Raw genomic sequence first — 22,289 nt, 5'->3', positions numbered from 1 at the left:
AAAATAATAAGGAGGTAAAAATCCCCACCCTGTAGATTGAAATCAAAAACATCTCCAAAGACCTACAAAATTGGAAAGGGTCTGACATACTAAACTTTGTGCTTCTCCCAGTTCTAGCGATATCACTTTTTAAAATAAAACATAATACTGTCTCTACTAATAGCCATTGTATGGTAGTGGAATAAATGTATGGAGAGTGTTGGAGAACAGGGAAGGAGGAATGAGCTCAGATTTGCTGTGCAGCTCTAACAGCTTGAGATGGAGGGAGCAGATGGGACATTTCTCTAAGCAGGCTGGATGGATGTGGCAATGAAAGGACAAGAAAATTGAAGGCAACCAAACCATGCAATCAGTTTTTGTCCTCAACCCCGGCCATCCACTTAGTCCTCCAGAGCTGTCTCGTGTTTCCCAACACCCTGGCTAGTGGGTTTTGGCCACTCTGCCCCATGCCCATACCAATCCAGCCTATGGTCAGTGCCCTGCCAGGAACACACTTCCTCCACTGAGAGAGCAAAACTAAGGGGAAAAAACAGATATTTTCACCTTGCCTTCCCTGTGTGCCTTCTGGTAAAACTGCTGCTAAAGTCTTGGAGACCTGAGGCTGCTCCACATCACCTGAGAGGAGCAGCAGGGATTGTCACATGGGGAGGCAAGGGAATGACGCAGAAAATGATGCACTACTCCTCACAGCATCCCTATCTGCCACAGCAGGAGCAATGCAGACCAGTTTTGAAACCCAGGGATGGAAACTGCTTCTGAAACAGCAATATAAATTGCTGTGGGAACGGATGAGAAAAGCAACGGGATGCTATGTAACGCCTGGCAAAAATGGGTTAAACAAAAATAGCAAATTAAGGGCAACAAGCTGGCCAAACATAACTCTGCTATCCACACAGCTCACATTAGGCAAAAGAGCTTTGAGCTCTCTTCTGAGTTACAGCAGAATTTATGATATAAAGGAAAAGCAGTAGGAGACTCCAACAACAGTGTACATTTTATCTGTCTCTGTGCGCAGATATGAAGCATGAATAGCATCAAAGAAAGCATGAAAACCATCAAGCCTGGCCCACATCCTGAGCAAAGGAAATGGCCATCCTTTTAGTCAAAGTCAGCACTGCTGTGTCTATATCTGAGGGGTAAGCAGCACAACAACCCAGGTTTCCTGTCATGGATGGGTTCATCTGCTGGGCTAGGAAACAAAACCCTCTTTTTTCCCTTCCTCTCACAGCATGTAACTGGGTGAGATGTAACCCAGCCTAAGGCCTCTCTTGCCACAACAAAGCAGGTCACAGAAGCTCAGCAGAAACACACTGTGAGGCTCTCCCTGATGCTCTCAGCTGCAGTTAACCACATCATCTCCTCTACTATTCAAGGTAAAGTCAAAGAGCCCAGCTCTCCTCTCATTTACACCAGCCCAACAGTGTTGACCACAATGAAGAGCCTTAAGCAAATTCAGTCCACAGACGAATTTCACACTGATACACAGACCTCAAGCAGATCTTCAAGTAGATTATACCTCTTCTTAGACTAGAAAGGCTCAGAGAGCTACAGAAATTCTTATAATCCTTCATTTTCATGTAAACAGGGTCCTTATTCCTCTCCACAGCAGCTCACCTTGTATCTGTTTTCATTTTCCATGGTAAAACCTCTGGCATAAGTGTCTCCCACTTTAATAAATGAGATTTGACGTCACAGGAAACCTCTTGGGAATGTGCTAGATGGAGCTCTAGCTACAGCTTGTGCCATCTTCTTGTGCTTTTCCACAACCCAAAATCGCAAACAGAAGATTGCAGCACTGCGAGTGTTTTGGAGGGCAGGGAAAGAAGGAGATGGGCTCAGGGCAAGAGAAAAACAGAAGCAAATGGACCCAGAAGGTTCCATTTCCACATAAATTTCTCTAATGTTTGGCTAGAGCAGAGGAAGGGGTAGGAGAATTCTGCAGGCACCCAACGGCCAAACAGCTTTTCCTTGAGGAAAGGGCAGCATTCAGAGCTTTCCACGGGGTGAACTCTTGAAGACTCTGTAAGATTCACTAAACCTTTGGTCAGAGGAATTCCAGTATCCGTTGCGTTTCCACTGTTGCCACCACTAACGTAGACCATGTCCATATTAGCCAGGATCACAAGTTTGTTTTCTCTGGAACTCTTTCATGGATGGAGTAGTTCCAAGATACTAAAGGATGTAGCCTGATAGCTCAGGAGGCAGGGCTCCAAGATTCCCCACCAATCCCCCCTTAGGAAAAGCCCCAAAGTAGGAAAGCACTTAACAGGGTATAAAATAAAAAAATAAGAAGGAAAAAAAAATCTATTTAAGACCAAGGACGACAGGAAAAAAAAAAGGGCTATTTTCAGGTCTGAGATGGCCTGTGATTTGAGCCAAAGCTACCCTCTTGTCCAGAGGCACAGCCAGTGCTTTTTCTCCAGCCTGCACGGAGGTGCAGCTATTTAAAGCCACTCAAGAGGCCCACTGCATGATGGAAAGCAGCCAGATCAGTTGGGCCTCATCGGTTTTGTTTTTGTTAAATTGAAGCCAGAGTATGTGAAATGACTTGTAAGAGGACCAGGGAAGGGGGAAAGGCTGGGCACCCAGCAGTCTCGCCCACGACACACAGAGCTTAGTCTCTGCCTCATTTAAGTGCTAGTGGGTCACAGAGAAGGTCCCAGAGCAAGGAGAATGGCTCCTTTGTCCCCTGAAATACCCACTGCCATGGAAAGACACGTGGCAAAACTCTCAGGGGTTACAGGTCAGCCATGACAACACGCTGCAGGAAAGTGTTTGCAAAGTTGGTGGCAGCTGACATCGTGGGCATTGTCCAGCTGTTCCCCTGCCTCCCCTTGTGCTTGCACTGACACATCCAGGAGCCTTCTCCTCTACCATTCTCACTGCTGGGAGAAAAAAACCTGTCTCCCTGCCTCCACAAGTCCCCACTTCTCACCACCATGCACTCTCGCTGCCTCTGCACTCCACAAAGCTCAAGGGACCTGGCATGAAAGATCCCATCCTAGCAAGTAATACATCATTTTCATCACTTTGGTTTTCAAATATATTCTTATGTCAATTTTTAATTTTTTTTTTCAAGTCAGCCCTCGGAGTGCTGCCAATTTAAGCATGGTGCACAAGTGCTACAAGTGCTTCTTATTTTCACTTTGCCTGACAGGTATCTGTGTCCCTGCGACACTGCCTCTGTTCCCCAGCTGCTTCAGATAGCAATAGTTACCCTAAGCATTTTACAGAGTTATTGAAACCACTGACTAATGTGCCCAGAAACGAATATCCACTGGGAAAGAATCTGGTTTGGGCTCATGTTCCTTAATTGCTGATTAATTCCAATTATGGTACAGTTGATCCACCAGTACCACAGATCACCACTTCAAAGAGCCAACCAGTAAAGGAAGCCCCTGAGTTAGAACAGCAACAGCTCTGTTTCAAAAGTTCTTTTCAGCTGGAAAGTGCTTCATAAACATTAATTTGTTATGCCTCACTCATTCCCTGGGGAGGAAGGAGCTGTTATATTTAATACACAGGCGGCAAAACGGTGGCACAAAGCAGGACCTCGTTTTTCTCCAAGGTCTCCAAAGGAAGCAGTGACAGTCCTGAACATCCAACAGGGAACAGCCTCAGCTTCACAGCTCCCATCCTCTGCAGGAGCTCTGGGCTCTAGAAGGGGACAGAAGTGCTTGGTAAAGCCAGAGGGCTGGGATAACACAGCAGACATCAAGAAGAGACACAGATGGTGGACAGGATTGCACACAACTGCTGCAGCCTGCAGCTGGGACCTCCCCAGCCCAGGCAGTGCCAGGGATGCTCTCCTGCTCTTCAGAGGATGGGAGGAGCTGATCAAGGCCCAGAATAAATCCTTGCTTGTTCAAGTCTCTTTACTCTGCCATCTGCTCCACCAACACCTTATGTCATCTAGAAAGGCCAGAGCTGCCCTCCAGGAAGCCCAGGAGCTGTACAAGCCCGAGAGTCTGAAGTGTCAGGAAGAACATCCAGTGGGAAAACACGATTTTGTGGAGTTTACAAACCGAGGATGGAAACTGAGGAGCGCAGGAGATCTCAGCAGGCAAGGAGGCACCGAGCACTACAGAGGAGCTGTAAATGGGAACAGGAAGAGCTGAGGGCTAAAACACAGTGAGAGCAGCAGGGAGTTTCGAGGAACAAGATTTTGTTGATATATTTTAGGCTGTTTTGATGCTGTGTTGTCCGGAATTATTGTTCTTTGTCTGTGTCTCTCCAGTGCTCCTACTCTGCTGATTGCTTTGGAAACGAAGCTGCCACCACAGCTCTTCAGCTCTTGATAATTGCCCCAGTAGATGGTTCTCAAAATAAGTTGTCTTCTGCACCAAAATATGTCAAAGGGTGTTATTATACTTCCCAAGGGAGAGCTCCCAGCTCCAGATTTTGTTTCGAGACCATGTCTTGGTATCTTTCAGTATTTCACGAGCTCTAAAACACACACCCCAGGGCACAGGGAAAGCTGTGCTCTCCCAGGGGAAGACAGAAAAACATGGGTTTATGCTGATACTACGGAGCTCCTGTGGGACTATTTGGATACTGCCAACCAAAACGAGCATCAGGTATTTGTGGCGGCCTTCGTTCTGCAGCAGGGGCTTTGCTCCCACCAAACACACATGAAACATGGTAGGTTTTTGCAAGAGAATGTATGAAATGCCTGGAAAGCTCCTTGCAGCCAGCAAAGCACTGAGGAGGTGAGTGAGGAGCCCTGTGGGGAGCTGCTGCTATGCAAGGATACCCTCAATCTACCCCAGAGCAGAGGGTGAGCTTTGCAGAGTGGGGAAGGTCTGGCACAGCACAGCAGGGCAGCAATTCAGGATCTAACCCAAAATGTGTGTCTGCTGTTGATTAGGGGTCATCATTCAAAGGAGGGAGGAAGGATCAGGAGTCCCTTCTGACAAGCTTTTTCCAGCAAGTAGTCTTGCTGTGAATTTTTGCTCAAGCAATCAGCTCTGAGCTTAACAAACTACACATCTGCCAGACCCTTCTCTGCCCCAGTTTCATTCTGGGTCTGCAAATAAGTCTCTCACATCAACTCACCTAAATGCACAGGGCATTTAAAGCACTTGAGCCCAATCTTATTTCACACCACGTCACTATGTGTAAGCCTTTGTGTGTCTGCCCCACTTGAGCCATTGGCATGTGCTGATCAAACATCAGCAGAGACCAGGGCAGTGAAGGGGCTGAGCTCTCAGGCCTCCAGATGGGGAGGCACTGCACCATGGAAACTCCTGGGAACACAGCTATCCAAAACCTATTTTCCCTCCACTGGAGGCTTTTATGCTTGAGAAAGAGGAAAACAACTTTACTTAAAAAATAAGGAAAATGAGTATTTCCTCTTCTCCATCATCTATCAACAAAAATCCTACTTCCCACCACAGCTAGGACATCTCCCCCTCTATTTTAGCTGTTCCTTGAAGCAAGGACTCCCCACACCACGGCTAAAACGTGCAAGAACATACACTTCTAATGGCACCTCCATATTTGCACATGCAACTAAATGTGAGAGATCACAGTCCACAGCCCAGAATTCAACCTCACTCTCAAAACCAGCCTGTGCACAGAGGAAACCAAGCTGAGTGATGCCAAAAGTGCCAACAGAAAGCAGGGAGAGTGTGCACACAACCTGCTGCGTGTGGGACACGTGGGATGGCCAGGGGGGAAGCGTGAGAGGGATGCCACAGCACAGAGCACGTGGCAGGGAGCAGAGGAGTGCAGGAGAGGGGCCGAGAGCTCGAGCTCACACGTGTGGGGCTGAGAGCACAACGCTGCCGAACATTTACTCTCACATTACAGATTTAATGGCTTTTAACAGGAGACTTTGTAAGCGATCAGGAATTGGAACAAAAGGAGCTGGGGGAATAATTATCCTAACCAGGGGAGCTAAAGAACATGGCAGAATCTGTGCTGAGCAATCATGCTAATTAAAGGCACCCAGAAGAATCAGGATAGAAACACCAAATGGTTTTCACTCTGCTGCCCTAATCCACTAACAGCCTCGGCATTTTGACTCCCACCAGCTGTGGGAAGGACGGCTCTGGGTGAGCTGTTTTGTAGCAATAAATGACAGAGATAAACAAGTGACACGGGGCAGTGGGGGGGGCTGGTCCCCTCTGCAGTGGAGCCTGAAGCGATGCTTGGCCCGCCAAACCGAACAGTGGCTGCTTTGCACCAGCAGCCTGGGAGAGGACCAAATGCTCTCACAGCCTCCAGCTGAGCAGGAAAAATCCCAACATGCTTCCCAGAAAGCAGAACAGCTGCTGGCAACTACCAGCATGAGGCTGAACACAGCCCACAGCCACAAGCCTGGTCCTTTCGGGCCGCTCAGCCCTGCTGTGTGACTGCCTCTGCAGGGAGCTGTGTCACGCAGCTCAGCACAGTGGTCTGTCCTGGGATGTGTTCCCAGTGCCACACCAGAGCTCTGCCAGCATTGACTGTGCTGCTCCCTCGTTTGCATAGTTTCAGTCATCACAGGGTTGGGTCTGTTCAGATTTGGCTTTCAGAGGTAAGGATATCTATGCAGGAGGCACCATCCTGATCTTCTATTGCTTAAAATTCCAGCTGGGGTTCTTGCCATGCTAGCATCAGAAAAGCAACAGCTAACATTGCAACATGGGCACATTTTCACCCAGAAATGTGGAGACTTCACAAGTGTCTATGTTGTAGAGGAACAAAATGAACACTAATGCTTCAGCAGACTAGAAGCTTTACAGACACAAATAAAAATTCCTATGCATTCAGCTAGTGTAAAACCCAATCAAACTCCTCAAGGAGCTGCTGAGCCTTGGTCTGATGGGGATTTCAGGGGAATATCTTCTTCAGATATACCTGAAGTGCAACAGGACATCACATGCCAAGGTAGATGGGTGCAGAAACACAATTAACAGAACAGGACACAGAGTGGTGAAGTCACCCACTGCGTACAGAGAAGTCTCTCTCTGCCTTCCCAACCTCCAAGAGAAGGTTCTCCTCAGATAACTGCTTGGGTGAGATGTGAGTCCCTTCTCCCCAGCAGCGCAGGCCTGGGTTTTGTTGCAGTCACCTGCATTGGCGCAGAATGAGAGCTGTGCTGGGGAGGTGGGGAGGCAGAAAAACCACTGCTAACAATTACCATCAAGTAACAGCTTTCTATTTAAAAAAGGTAGGTTTTTTGTTCATCAACAGGTCCATTAACATGGAGCAAATACCTCTGTAATGGACACCCACAGGATCACAGGCTGAACTATTTGTGTGCAGCATCTTTTGATTGATTCACCCTAAAGATCATCAAGTAAATGAGAGAGGATGTAATACTTCTGCAGGAAACATTCCGCAGCGGATACATTGATTGCAACACTCAGCCAGCTGCCGTGTGCCAGCTTCTTCTTAAAGAGACTTCATATTTGATTCTCTGATTAAATATTTTGAAATGGAGAAAAAATCAGGCCTAGATTTGTGCTTCCTTCATGGAACCTGGCATTCTTCCAAGGAGGATCACATGAGTGACCAATGTCCAGTCTCCTCCCTCTCTTCCTGTTCTCAAGACTTACAATTCTATTCCCTTGGTCCTTGTCCAGCCACAGAGACCACTGCCACTCCACTGCCTGGCCTCTTCCCACTAAATCTTTGGATCAAGACAAGAGAGCCTGTTTGGTGGCACACCTGGAGACCTGTTGATTTATTCATTCAACCACTATGTGCATTTTGCCCACCAGTGCCTCTCTGACTCCTCCTCTCTCACCACAACAGATCCATTTTCAGTCAAAAGCCCAGTGAAAGCCCAAGAGGACAAGAAAAGACAGGGCTGAGAAGGAGGAATACCCTGAGATGAATACAGCGTCAGAGAGTCCAGGACCCATGAGGAAATTAGCAATGAAACCATCAGCTGAATACTTTGCCCCAGCAGCAATCCCAGCCAGCAGGGATGGCCCTGGAGCCAGAGCTGAGAGCTTGTGCTCTCTGCAGCTTGCAAAAACAGGCTTTTTCCACAGACCAAATCCCAGGCTGACACCTCCTTTATGAGCTGCTGAAAAACACCATTTTCTGGACAAGCTCTGCAAAAACACAGTGACACTTCCAGTTTATGAGCAAGCCCTGCCACCGCTCACCGAGCCACAGCCTTGGAGCTGTCAAAGCCCTGCTGAATGAGAGCAGTGGGGCCAGGAGACTGCTGGCAGCTCAGCTGAAGGAACGTGCTTATTTCACATGCAAATGAGCCACACAAATTGAGACCAGACCCTCCTTCTCCCCTCTGAGCTACTCGTAAATTACAGAGGCGGAAGGCAGGTGAAGGGTCTTTGAGGCAGGTGAAACTCAGTGGTACAAGGGACGGAGCATCTAATTGGAGACAAAAGGAGAAAGCTGAGCACTCACCCAGGGCCCACAGGGAGACACAGCTAACCCTCCCCTCCTGAGATAAGCTCCATCAAGAGAGTTGGATTAATGACTCCTTGAGGCTAATCAGTGGTGCCAGCACCTACCAATGAGGGCCCTTCTCTGCTGTAGCTTCCATCCTTTCTCTCCTTCAGCACCATCAGGAAAATAAATAAATAAAACAAGCCTGTAGGTCCCATCCAAGCTGAAGTACACAGGCCATTACAGCCGGGCAACAAGGTAAGTGCTGCAGGTATAGGCTCAGCTGTGGATTCTGGACTCCTGCCTCCTCTTTCCTTCTTTTCAAAGAAAATAAAATTGAGTTTGCATCGACTGCTGAGAAAATGAGACAACATTATACAGGACACGACCCTCTGCAATCAAATTAGGACATGGCAACACCATAGCCAGCATGGAGTATGTAGCCCTGATAGGGTATAGGATCAAGGAGAATGATTTTATGCAGTAAACATTAAAACACAAAAGGAAAATTAATCATATCAGGACATCCGTCATAACTAGAGTAAGAAATAAGTTTGGAGTGGCACAACAAGCAGCACTCCTGTTGTGGGGATTCCCTCCCAAGTCTTTCTTGTGTTCCCACTCAAACTGGCCAAACACTTCTCAGTGCTGGTCATTAAAGACATGGTAGAAGTTGGGAAATATTTTTGCCACTTACTGCACAACTTCCTCTCACCCCCTTCCCCAGAGCTCTGACAGTTTTCAAGAGAGTAAAGCCACTGTTCACAGAGTTTCCAGCTGTGGCCCAAGAACAACACACCCAAGGGTGCTGATTTCAGGGGTGCTCAGATCTGTTTAGATACAGGACGAGGAACAGCAGCAGGGCTGTTCCTCACTGAGCCAGGACTGTGGGCATGTAGATCTGGAGCCTAGGCTCTGTGCAACCTTGGGGGTGAGTTCTGCCACTCTAGGCTGGTCAAAACCCAGTTCAGCCAAACTCCCTTCATGCCTGCTTCACCCATCAGGCAGAGGAGTATGCACCCAGTGTGTTCATCCTGCTAGATGTGGGAAGGAGGACACAAACCTTCCTTGATTTACATACCACTGTAGCAGTGGTTTCCCAACTGCATAATGAGTACATTAACTTTGGCTAAGCCAATTCTCCAGAGATGAAGAGATGGAAAAAATAATCGAAACAAACTTTGATAGAGTTTTTGATTAAGCAGCTGATGATCAATAAAAGTTATCTGCGGGGCACAGAGTGTTAATGAGCTACCATTCCTGTATCAAAGAAACACCTGAGCCCACAGTCCCTGCTCCACACAGCCCACAGAGGTCAGCAAGACCTGCTCCTCCTGGACTGACAAGGTGAGAACATGGGCTATGGAGTCCACTGGTCTGACCTGCCCTTATTCCTGTTAAAAGGGTGATGGTGGAACAAAGATGAGAAATAACCTTAAAGCAGGATGTGGGTAGAAAAAGAAGGATGAAAAAGGTTAACAGCCTGACTCAGACTTGAGGTGCTATGTTTGGGGGGAAAAAAAGAAATTGAAAAGGCATTCATAGCCTTCTCAGACAGTTCCATTTATTTAAAGAGGCCTTGGAGCTCTGCAGCTTTAACACCAACACCTCTACAGCAGGGAGCAAGAAGGACCAGCCAGTGGGGCTACCAGCTCCCTGCCACCAGTGATGCAAGGCACAAAGTGACTCACACCACATCCTGTGATTGCTATCCCCTTATCCTTCCCCCCACAACAATGTCATTGCAAAAAAGGTGTTAAATCACCATAGTTCTTAATATCTTAAATTCATCCCCAAAGATTCTAAAGCATTAAAGAGTGGACTTTATAGAGAATTTCTCATAATAATGTAGCCACCTGTTTAATAGCACACAGCAGCAAGGCTGCACAAGGGTTTCAGAGAGCAAGTGGAAAGGAGAGCTTCATATTAAAGCTACAGAGAAGAGACAGAGGCTCAGATCAGCAGACATAAAATATCACTACCTCTGCCTGAATTTAGCTATTTCACTGTAACTAATCATTTTGCTCTTCTAGAAATGTCTGGAGAACTGTTAGTGACCACAGGGAGCTGCTAGGATCTTTGTATTACATTTCCTCCAAAAGTTCCCTCCTCTGACAACCCAGCCCAGCCTGCCTACAAAAGGGATTTGTTTTCCCAAAACCCACTTAGCCTTCCTGTCCTTAGAGGGTCTAGGGAAAGCTGAGAAAAAATCATCAGACAGGATACTTGTTCTGAAGTGTCCCACAGGGAACAGAGGGGATGAACAGCACATTAGGATTTCTCCCCCAATTTCTCAAATTCTCACGGAACTGGGGTTTGCAATTGCCCTCTGCAGAGCCCATGTCAAGACAGATCATTAATACTACTCGACACTGAGGATCTCTTGTATTAAAAAAGCACAGCAATTACTTAGTTCAAATCTCTATATTATTCATAAGATCTATATCTATCGTGGATATGGTATTTACACTGCTATGGGGAAATGTAATAAATAAGGCAATAAACGTTTCCTTCCTCCAGGTCAAGATGAAAGTCTGCATCTTAGAGAGCAGTGCTTTCCTTGGGCAGCCAGGCTCATATCCCAGCCTCCCTGCCCAATTCCTGCAGCCAGGGACTAAAGCCAAGTTGAAAAATGACTGCTCTTGCTCTGAGCCCAGCACTCGGGTTCCAAGACACTCCAGTGAAGCCAGCCAGGAGGCCATGCCTAGGTGGCATGAGACCTGCAAGGAGAGCTCTCTTCAGAAGTAGTCAAGAAAGCAAAGCAGAACATATTAAGATTGTAGCATGGCCCCCCCATGAAGGTGGAAAGGGAGAATTTGATCTAAGCTATCTGGAAAAGAGCAGGAAAAGTTCAGGATTACCATTTTCTGGGATCATGATATGCAGCTGACAGCTCCAAGGATGTGTTTATCCATCTAAACCCCTGACTCCAAAAGACTGGCTGTGAAAGGACTTCAGGTGGGGACTCATAAACATGCAACATGGTCCAGTGGGCTGAACATGGGCCAGGCTGTTAGCTGTCAGCAACCTGGCATGACCTTGAGCAAATTGTTGTCTTTCCAGCTGCCTCTCCTCATCCATAAAATGGAGATTAAGATGCTCAGCAGCCCCTTGATGGGCTGGAAGGAGAAATGCCACTTTCCAGGAAATAGTAGAGATACAACTAGCCAGGTTACTTCTCCTCATTAAGAAGAGGATAAAATCTACCCCATGCCTCAGATACTCAGCTGCCTGCTGTACTCTCAGTAATGTTCCCCTGACATTTGGGCTCTGCTGGGATCTGGCACAAAAGCAGAACAGTCCCACCCCACCCCATCTCTGGGATTTGCCCAGAATTTATTTTTAACACAGCCTCAGTGTGAACATTTGTGTTGGGATTTGTATGGACTCATGCTGATCCCTGCCTCTGAGCTCGTCTCACCCTGACTGTGCCAATAGCCAGGACTGTCAAGAGAACAGAAGGCACAATCTCCCCCACCCTCACCAGGGGTCTCACATGAGGCAGACTGAAAGCCTCCCACCTCATTCCACATGTAAAAATCTTTGGGCAGCCACCTCAGATGGAGCCATTCCTGCTTTCCAGGGGAACTAACTCGTTCTAGAGCATAAGACATGTTAAACAGGGCCCTAAGCTGGGCTTAAAATGACCTTTCAAAGCCATGCAGCCCCAGCTAAGTCCCTTATTTCCCTGGTTCTGGAATGTAACCAACGGGATAGAGCAGGAGCCATGGCCCATCTGAAAGAAGACTTGGAAGATTGGGCTGTGATTTTCTGGTATTCCAAGCCCTCAGGTATAGCTTGAAACACAAGGTCCTTGCTCCTTGTGTTTCCTTGCTTTCCTTGCTCCTCCAAGGACCTGATGGCCACCACCTCCCTTGCTCAATGCTCCTCATCAATTACAGCACAGAGACATAAAATGACTGATACTTTTAATACAAAGAGCCTGTCATTTATTTATTAGCTGGCGACAGGCCCTGCAGTCCTGGATGGATGCATTATAAATCAGCTGCATTTCTAACCATTAAAAATTCATCCAATTCATAATGTAGGATGCCTATAATTTCCTTATTAGTGTTGAGTGTGAAGGATTTTTCTTTTTTTTCCCTTGGCTCTTTGCTTTCCCAAGATCTTGCTCATCTGAGGATTAGCTTGGCTTAATCCTGCAAGAGGGAGGTGGAGGGGTGAGAAGGGAGACAAGGACTAAGGAAATTTTGTTCCAGTGTTTTCTTCTAATTGCAATTTGCCATATATACTTAGGAGACGTAGCTGTCTCCTGTCACACTTATGGGAGCGAGAGAAACTGCTTGTCCTGATTTAGAGATGTTTGTGTTGTAGGAGAAAAAGTATTCCCTTTTATCTCACAAAGCAAAAAAAGGAGTCTGGTGGTTGGACAGGGAAGGATGATGTAAAACCTGTTAAAAGTACAAGTAAGATAAGAACAGGTGTCAATACACATTATAAACCAGTGCATTTAAAATAGATCAAACATCTATGAGATTTATATATATATAAATAGGTAGGTATAGTAACATTCAGACTCAGTGCTCTCATTCAGTGAGGAAAAATAGGTTAGTAGGCCTGAAAGAAAGGTGTGATATTTTTACAGACCCACAGTGGTGACAAAAAACTTCAGGTGCTGCTGCAGCATCAGCAAAGGAACTTGAAAAGACCATCAGAAAGAGCTGAGTCTACATGAAACTGCAAATCATCACTTAATTTGAGTACTGCATTCCATGTTGACCAGGCTTGGCTGCAGACAGCAGGACAGCCTGGTCCTTGGTGTGGTACACACAGAAATGCTCATGCTTTCACTGAGTCTCAGTTTGTTCCCATCTCTTAAAGAGATGTATCTAGGGAGGGGCAGGGAGAGAGGGCTTGAACAGATTCAAGCCAGGCTCAGCATTAGGTAACTTGCAGTGTGTTTAGGAATGAGTGTGCAGGAATCTAAAAATGGATTATGCAATAAACCCTGCCTTAATGGGAGGCAAGCCCAGGCACTGAGAGCAATCCTCACATGCTGTGACTCCAATGTACTTTTCACCCCGAGATGCTTGCATACAAACCTTACATCAGCTGCACATGGAAATGGATTTACTGGGTTCTCCAATGGGTATGTTCACTTCAGCAGATCACATCTGGTTCAACAAGGCCAGTGCTTTACTCTCAGCCACGGTGAAAACCAGCTGCTTCAGGTCAGGGCTTTGGGAGCACACGAGCAGAAGTGGCACTTCCCTGAGCAGCAGCACCTTCCTTCATCCCACTGACCCACTCACTCCCTGTCTGCACCCACCAACAGGAGCAAGACAGACTGCAGGATGTTGAAGTGGACTGGAAGTGTCCAGCAATTTAAAATGACAATTTCTGCATTTTTGTTATGTGAAGCAATCATGCTCTGCTCCATCTGCCCTGTGCTGCTGCCCACCCCATCTCCTCAGAGCCAGCCACCACACAAGGCTGGGAAACAAAAGCCTCCTTCCACACAAGAAACTCTTTAGGCAGAATACTTTTTTACATGGGTCTTTCCCCAGGTTTCAGGACTGAATGGGACGTTTTGGGCTGTTTAGCCCAAAAGCAGCACTAAGGTTTGGGGCTTTTTAACCTCTACTGATGTGCAGGTTCTCTGCTACATTCTGGGTTGTACTTCTTGTCCCACAGGGCAACACCACTAATAATGTTCCTGCTGTGTGTGTGGTCATGCAAAACTGTTCCAACTCCTAAACAATAGCAGCTATTTTTAATTAGGAATCACAATTTAACCAGGCAATGATCAAACAATGAGAGCCTGCAATCTCCAAACCAGAGACACCTCCTGTCTGATCACAGTGAGACCCAACACACTTCAGAGAGATTTTAAACCTGACAAAGAGCCTGGGGAGACTAAAAAAATCACAACACAATGTCCTTGCAAACTCTGGGAACTCCTGGTTCCTTCGAGGCTATCCCATGGCCAGGTACCACAGGCACATACTCTTTACCCCAGGAATGCAGAAGTACCCCAGCTGCCAGACACTTTCCCAAAAGCCAATCATTATAAGCCACAAAAAACTCATTCAAAAACAAGACAAATGTTTAAATGAGGGCCAAAAGAAATCAATACCACCACTCAGCCCATGCACACATACACACACTACTATTTTTACAGCTACCCACAGCAAAATTCACACAATCCACGAGCCATTAGGAGGACACTTTTGACACCTGGGCTGCCTGAGTCTGCAATAGCCTCAGGTGGAGCACTGTGTTGCTACCTCTTGTCTTGCAGGGATGAAACCACACCCATGAGGAGTGCTGGCTGGTGAACAGAGCCCTGCTGTCTCTGCCACAGACACCTCCTTCAGGTTTAGGCACACCACAAGCACAAAATGGAAAGGGAGAAGCACCAAGACCCAGACACACAGCTGGTAACAGAAGGAATGTAAACCTGGTTTTATCCCTATTGTGTCCCACTCCTCTCACCCTGCCACAATGAGTCTGGACTCGTGCCAGACCATGGGTGAGTGGACAGGGACAGTGGGGGGTGCGTGTGGAGGCCAGGGAATGCTGCAAGAGGAGTGGGAGGGTGTGAGCCCCTGTATGAGATGAGCAGGGGGCTGGATGTAAGGTGGAATGTCAGGGTGTACATACACATCCTCCATGAGATGCTGCATTCTTGGGCACTCTGGTCCAACCCAATTGATGCAGTGATGAGGCTGCCAGGCAAAAAGAGCAACCTGCTGCACTAGAGCCACTCCAAATCCAGTAGGAAAACGGGTCAGGACCTCCTCTCATCTGGCTTGTTAAGTTCTTGACAGTTCACACATCACAAGTTCCCTTCCTGAAATTGCCCCAGGTGAGCCAACCCTTCTTCCTGGCCCCACAGACATCAGGATTAAACAGTCCAGTGGGGATGCTTTTAGGCAAAGGACAAAGCAGAGTTTTGTAAGAGAAAACATTTCCCTGTCAAGCCCTTGACGTCTGTATCCAGCAGTCTCTCCGCAGGCCGGTCACCATCAACAGCCCAAAGCCATGTTGATCTCGATTTAAGGGTTTCCCTTCCTCATGGATCTTCACCACCAGGAGCCAATGTATCATCACTCAGCTGTGCTGCCAGTGTCACTTCTCCATGCCGGTACTGGAGCCTGCTGGTCCCCCTTTGATCCTGGGTGTTGTTACAAACATCTCCAGTAAACACACATTAAAGCAGCAGAGAATAGATCTAAAACCCAAACAGCAGCAGGAGGTGATCATCTTGTGCTCAAGCCAGGTCAGGTGCCCATCCCATCTGGAGCAAGCAGGGCTGCACTTCTGGCTCCAGCAGCTCCTCCTAAAGCAGGCAGGCACCAGGCAGAGCCACACTGCTTTTCTTCCTCATGGTACAACCATGCAGACAACATCTCCAGAGCTGGCTGGGGGGTAAGGTATAGGCAATGGATCTTGCCAGCCTTTCCAAGACATCCTGAAAAAACCTCATTTCTGTAGTACCATCACAGCAGGAAGGTCTGAAGTGTGAGACTGCAACTCAAAGTGCAGGTGCAATAGGTGGGATGGGCACTCCACTTCTGCAAAAGTAGGTTGGACTTCTGGAAAATGTGGATGTTTCTTCCACTTGCTCTTTCAGGGATAGAAGAAATGATGCAGAGCAGAAAATAGCCCCAGGCAGGAAAACTGAGAGCTGGGAAGGTTGGCTCAAGACCCACTGTCCATGGTATGTCTCCTGTTGGTCAGATGTTGCAGCCTGGGCAAGGAGACAAGAAGCTGATTCTGGGCACAGGGGAAGTTCAGTTCTCCTCTGGTGGGGGACAGAAGCAGTCATTTTGGTTGCTCACACATTTCTTCAGATACCTACAACACCTGCTCTGGGAACAGCCAGCCAGAGCCCACAAGGCTTCTTCAACATCCAAATCTTTTGGAGAATGTTCACATCAACACTTGGAGCTCAAAGCAGTTTCCATGAGAGCCAACAGCAAACCAGAAGGGAGGGAAATTTGGAGGCAGAAGGTCATTGCAGAGACCCCCAATGCCTTCACCTGTTGGCAGCTGAGCTCTGAGGTCAGGGCTCTTCCACAGTTCCCAGCCACAAGTTCAGGTTTTGCTATGAACAGTGAGGAGACACAGCACAGAGCAGCAAAACACACATAAATGAGTAAACAGCTTCACACAGGTCCTTGTTAAAATCCTTAAAATACCTCACATGACCTGAGTGAGAAGGACAAGACTGTAAGACCATGAGAGTTCCAGCACAGAAGAGTCTTCACCCACAAGTGCCTACTTCAGAAGAGTAATGGGAGCTGGGTCCTTCTGGAGAAGAGCCTGGGGACTTCATTTCAGAGGAGACAAGAGGAAAAAATAGTTTGGAGAAACAGCAGAGCTCTGTGTGAGGGACTGAAACCTGTGGAGCCTGGCCCCAGGCTGGTCATGGGGAAGCAGAGTGCTGCTGTCACTTCACCCTGTGCTCCACATTTATATTACATAAAAAGAATATTTGACAAATTATCTTATCCCTGGGAAAAAAAAAAAGGAAAAGTTTCTTTTCCACTACCAACTGTTTCAGTTTTCTTTTTTAGGCAAATAAAATTACAAGCACTTATGACTTCAGTTTTATGTTGTTGCTGTTTTTGGCAAAAATGGGACCATGAACTGACCGAAAATAGAAATGCTGCATACTTTTTATCTTCCCATGCCCAGGATGAACAAAACATACTAGGCAAACAAAAAAAAAATTAACAGTTCTAACGGTAAATATCCTTTTCATTTTAGTTTTCGAGATCTGTCGAAAGCAGAGGTAAGAAAATCTATGTTTAAGAAATATGAGTTTTGAAATGACCACGATGTTCCTTTTAAGCTGCACTGAAATAAAAGATAAAGACAGGGTACTGAGTGAAAGAGTGCTGATGGCGCTTTTATTGTGTGATTTGCCTTGTTTTTTTCTGAAGTACTTCTTTTTAGCCGATTACCACGTATTTACAGTTAGTGTAATTATATCTAATTACTTAATTAGCATGAATACGTGTAATTACTAACTTTGAATATGTAATTATGTCAGGGCAGCCTGTAATAAATGAGGTTGAAAAAAAACCCTCATTAGGACTCTACGAAAGGACGGCTGCTCCACCCGTGTGGAGAATGCATCCCAGTCCCCAGACTGCGCCAGTCCTGGAAAACACAGCCAGCTCCAGTTGTGGCTGGCAAAAACCTCCCCCAAAACCAAAGAATTTGCCCCAAGAGTTCAGCTTCACATTACTTGTTGCAACTGAGCATCCACTGCTGGGATGCAGGTGGTGATCTGACCCCCAGATCAATTTTCTCCATCAGGGTTTGGATTTTTTTCTCCAATTTGTATCGTTCTCCAGAAGACCTGTTTTGTTAGATGAGAAATACAAGGGAACTGAACAACTCCAAAACTGTGCTGTGGCATTTGAGTAAAGCTCAAGAGATCAGATCCAAGAACTAATCTGCATCTGATGCATTGTGCTTAGAATTAATTACTATTTAATTACTATTATTAAAGTAAAACAACCTTCCAAAATGTTTCTTCTGAAACATTACCAATATTTCATCACAGAAATCTCCAGCTACTCATAATTACAAAACTTGAATTTTGGGAAATCAAATCCTGAACTTCAAGAGAGGGAGATAACATAAGAAGCTGCTATTACTGCCAGGCCTGCCCAGTAGGACAAACAGCCAAATTCTGGCCACAAATGGGGGTAGACTGGATCATGTTTTGCATTACCAAAATCTCTGACCATAGGCTGATGTTATGTAGTCCTCAACTCTCATCCTCATCACTTTCTCTGCCCACTGTGCTTGCCACAAGTCCCATTCTTCTCCTCTGATCTGTTTATTTCCAGATATAGAGGTGCAAACTCATCACAACCTGTTGCTCTTTGCCGAGCAGATATGAACTTGGTTTCCCTTCCATGTGGCACAAGATCAGGAGAAAAAGGCAGTTTCAGCCTGTTCTTCTGAAATCCACTAGTGGTTGGACTGTCCACGTTGCCAAACTCTTTTCTTAATCCTCCAGGTAGGGAGGGTTAAGGACAGCTGAAGCAAGGCCAGGATGCAAACCCAGCATGGCCCAGAGTTAACAGCACAGAGATGGGGGAGCATTTTTCAACAAATAAATGCTTCAACATGAAAAAACAGGGTGGTGATGTCGTCTTCCGTGGCTCTTTAAGAACCCCTCACCCAGGAAGGGCAAGAGAATTCTGAGTCAAGCTTGTCCCCCCTCTGCACTAAGTCAGGCAGTAACAGAAAGAGAATAAGACAACAGCAAAAATCCCAGAAAGCCAGAAGTGAGGGCTGGTTCCTGTGCCCTTCATCCCATCGACACGAGGACAGGACATTCCCAGTGAAGAACACGTCTCTGTCTCCTTGAGACACATTAAGAAGAAGATCCCATGGGACAGCACTGCACAGAGGGAGCGAGAGGCCTCCAGCTCCACAGGCAGGGAGCTGCTCTCCATAATTCAGCTGCAATTCCATTATGCAGAGCTAAGTGGCTGGGAATAAACATCCCTCATCCCTGCGTGATAAGTGATGCTTGCTAGTATGGAGGGTGACAGAAATCTATATCACATCAATGTACTATTAATACTGCATTAAGCATAGAGAGTTTGCTCCCCTCACTGCAGCACAGCAATGGGTATCGGCATGTCCTCGACCCAGGCAGCATCCAAGAGCACAGGGATGCTTGCAGGAGGAAGGAAGGAGAAAAGCTTCATGTTGGAGAAGGGAAATGCTTGCTGAAGGTGTTGCTCTAGCAACAGCTCAGTGCAAAGGAGAGATGCTGGGTGTCACGGAACACCTTTGCTCACAGCTGGGCGGCAGCTCAGGGGAGGTGGTGGAGTGGGGAGTTTGCATCTGTACAGGCTCAGCTGGGCATAGAGGCACTCCCCAGCCCAGAGGAGTTCTCTTTAGAAGTGACAGCAAAGGGAGAAGTGTTTGTGTCCAAGCTCTGCACAGGGGGAGGGAAAAACCCTCCAGCATGACAACCACAGGGAGAACAGGAGCAACAAATATTCTCCAGCCCAGGCTTATCTTGAGTAGAGCACATCAGATCAAACAAACCCCTTACAGCAAAAGCTCCCCAAAGCATGGTTAATTTAATATGGTGAATTATGAAACTTTCCAGCCTCAAGCAAAGCCACCAGTGAAGCCAGAAATTTTGACCAAGTTAAAGCCTGGGGACTAACATACAAAACACACACCAAATTCAGCTCCGCCTGAGGAGTCAGGGACTTTTTTTTGCCCCATGAATGACAAATAAATCTAAAAAAATTAGGGTTTTCAACATGCAAGCACCCAGGTGTAGTTTGCCTCTTATTATCCCCGAAAGGGAGTACCAGTGTTGTGGGGTTTGGTTTCAACCTCCGTGCCTTGCAGTCCTGGTAAACCTGGAGCATTCCCTCCAATAGCACCCTTCATAGGAGAAGCGCCTCCAGATGCCACCCAAGCATCTCTGTGAACCCTTCAGATCCTACTCAAACAGCCCCATGATGCTCTGAGGTCAAATCCCGCTGCGAGTGACTTCCCCTGCAACCCACCCAGCTCTGTCAAGTCCCACAGGGCAAAGGCTCAGAGCAAAACTTAATCCTTTGGGGTTTAAGCTCGGCTGCTCCACAGCCTCAACAGCACCCACGTCTTGCAATGGTCGGCATGCAGATTGAAGAGATTTGAGACAGCACAGGAGGGAAAGGAAGAAAAAGTAAAGCGGGGGAGCCCTCCCTCCCAAGCCATCAGAGTTTGTAAATCATTTTGAGATGAGGTGCTATAAGAAATGCAAAATATATAATTAACAGCACAGAAAATCCACGCTACATTCAGCTTCTCCACTCCTGCCTAATCACCGCCCTCCTCCTCCCCTCTCTACAAACAGACCAAATTTAGCACATTAAAATGAAAATCAAAGGGAAAGCCAGGCACGTTCTTTTGGTACATCCTATTGCTCTGGCAAGTGAAGGACAGTGCTAAGGGCTTGGGCACAAGCCAGCAGGACCCACGAGGGTGCACAGTGGGGACTGCCCAAGGGATACCTCCATGGGAGCAGCAGCTGCAGCTCCCCTTTCCCCGATGGAGGAATGGAGGGCAGGAGCAGCGTGCTCCTGCTGAGCACTCAGTGCCGCATGGCTTCCTGCAGACTGGGAGATTGGGAGATGGGCCTTCTCCCTGCTTGCAGCAGCTGAGTTCTGTCTCCTGCACCTGTGAGTCAGCAGCAGCCAAGGGAAGAGCAGAGGTGACATCAGCACAGCACTCCCTGCTTCTGGCTGGGCCACAGAGCCCAAGCTGAGGGCTTTTCACCTTTTGTTTTGCAGGACATTTATTTTTTCCAGTTCTACCTGGAACCAAGAGACACCAAAAGGATGTGCAATAGCAAGAGAGGAATGTTACCCAAACCTCCTGCGTTGCTCAGCTTGCACCTCAGAGCTGGTAAGAGGCCTGGGAGAGCTCAGCTACCGCCTGTGAGCCGCATGCTGGGGAAGGCTGCATCCCACCACTTGCGTGGGAAGTGGTGCAGGACTCCCAGAAAAGCATCCTTTTACACAGCACTTTTCTTTTATGCTCAGAATTTAAAAACAGCAAGTGGAGAGGGACACTTGATCACCTCCTGCTAGTCTAATGAGCCCAGTTCATGACCCAAATTTATACAGGAAAGATGCAGAAGCTTTACAGAAGCCCATAAAAACAAGACATCCAGCATCTAAAATTCCTGGAGACAAAGACAGCTCCAGGCATCTGCCACACCTATGCCCATGTATCCTGAGCTTCCCCCTGGCCCTTAGGGGAGCCAAAGAGGCAGCCCCATGACTGGGAAACTGCTGGAGGAGGAAGGGGAGGCAGGTCCTTTCCCCAGCCAAGCAGGGGTCACATCCATCCCCATGCTCCCAGGGGGCTCTTGCTCACACCTGGGACCTCATGCTTGGAGCTGATGAGGAAGAGCCCGGCTTGGAATGGCACTTTCAGGCAGGGGAGGGGGGAAGGTGACGGGTGGGTGGCAGAGGGAGGGTGAAGGGAGGTGAAGGTGAGAGTGGAAAGTCTTTTCTGGAAGCATCTACATGTATGTTGTGATTTCTGAGACCTGAGATTCTCTTTGGTTTCTGGACCATACCAAGACCCACTCTCCTCAAAAACCTCCTTCTCTTCTTCCTCATCCTCTTAACCTCTTCCTCCTCGCCCTCCTTGCCCCAACCCCCCAGCCCATCCCCCAGCCCCCGCGGGGGCAGTGGCCGGCTCGGGCACTCACACGTGTCTGGCTTGTGGCAGTTGTGACCTTGCCGGAAGTACTGGGGGTTCTCGATGACGGGGATTCGGGTCATGCCGATCACCACCGTGTCCGGGCCGGCGTCCAGGGACGAGGGGGTCGTGATGCCGTGGTTGATGTGGTGGAGAGGACTGGCTGAATCCTCCTCTCCGCTGATCACTGCCACGGGACCTGCAAGCAGCACACACAGCCGTCAGGGACAGCAGAGGACGGGGGAACAGTGAGGCCTGTTAATCACACGCTCATGGGTTGCTGTGGGTCGGAAACACCACCAGCCTGTCCTAGCATTCCTGCCAGCTGTCCCAAATCCAGGTTGAGTTTCTCTGGGCAGCTCACAGGGTAGGGAAAACATCTTAAGTTTTCCTTCCTGGCTTTGAGGTATCAGGCTAAAAATCCCAAAGGGTTAAACAGCTACAGGTGACACTGCATCAGAAGAGAGTCATGCAAAAAGTCCTCTCCTAAGGGCTGTCATGAGAGAGCAGTTGCTGTGGTGCCTGTATACTCTGGCATCACAAGCTTGGCAGAAATCATCACCAGGCTTAGACTGAAGAAACACCAACCCCAAAGAGTTAGTTCACCCCAAATACATATTTGTGATATGTCTGTTGCCCAGTGTGTTGCCCATCTTTTTGCCCTCCTGCAGCTTCACCTGAGCAAGCTCACCGAGCCCTTCAGTCAGGCTGATGCCTACAGGGACCCA

The 22,289-nt window shown here is 47.6% G+C and overlaps 1 protein-coding gene across 4 annotated transcripts in view; it reads right to left on the bottom strand.

The window, feature by feature from the left end:
- NTRK3 (neurotrophic receptor tyrosine kinase 3) overlaps positions 1-22,289 on the bottom strand; it is a 204,178-nt gene that overhangs the window by 69,005 nt on the left and 112,884 nt on the right. For 3 of the 4 annotated variants that reach the window (XM_053954740.1, XM_053954741.1, XM_053954742.1), the window contains exon 12: positions 21,572-21,760. In XM_053954740.1, the coding sequence (XP_053810715.1) occupies positions 21,572-21,760 (189 nt within the window). Of the gene's footprint in view, positions 1-17,611; positions 17,684-21,571; positions 21,761-22,289 lie in introns of those variants that run through there. The other variant, XM_053954743.1, reaches the window with a different exon arrangement.

The sequence above is a fragment of the Vidua chalybeata genome, chromosome 13 (assembly GCF_026979565.1).
Source record: "Vidua chalybeata isolate OUT-0048 chromosome 13, bVidCha1 merged haplotype, whole genome shotgun sequence".
Lineage (NCBI taxonomy): Eukaryota > Metazoa > Chordata > Aves > Passeriformes > Viduidae > Vidua > Vidua chalybeata.
The sequence above is the reverse complement of the archived record's forward strand: the minus strand, read 5'-3'. Positions and strand labels throughout refer to the sequence as shown.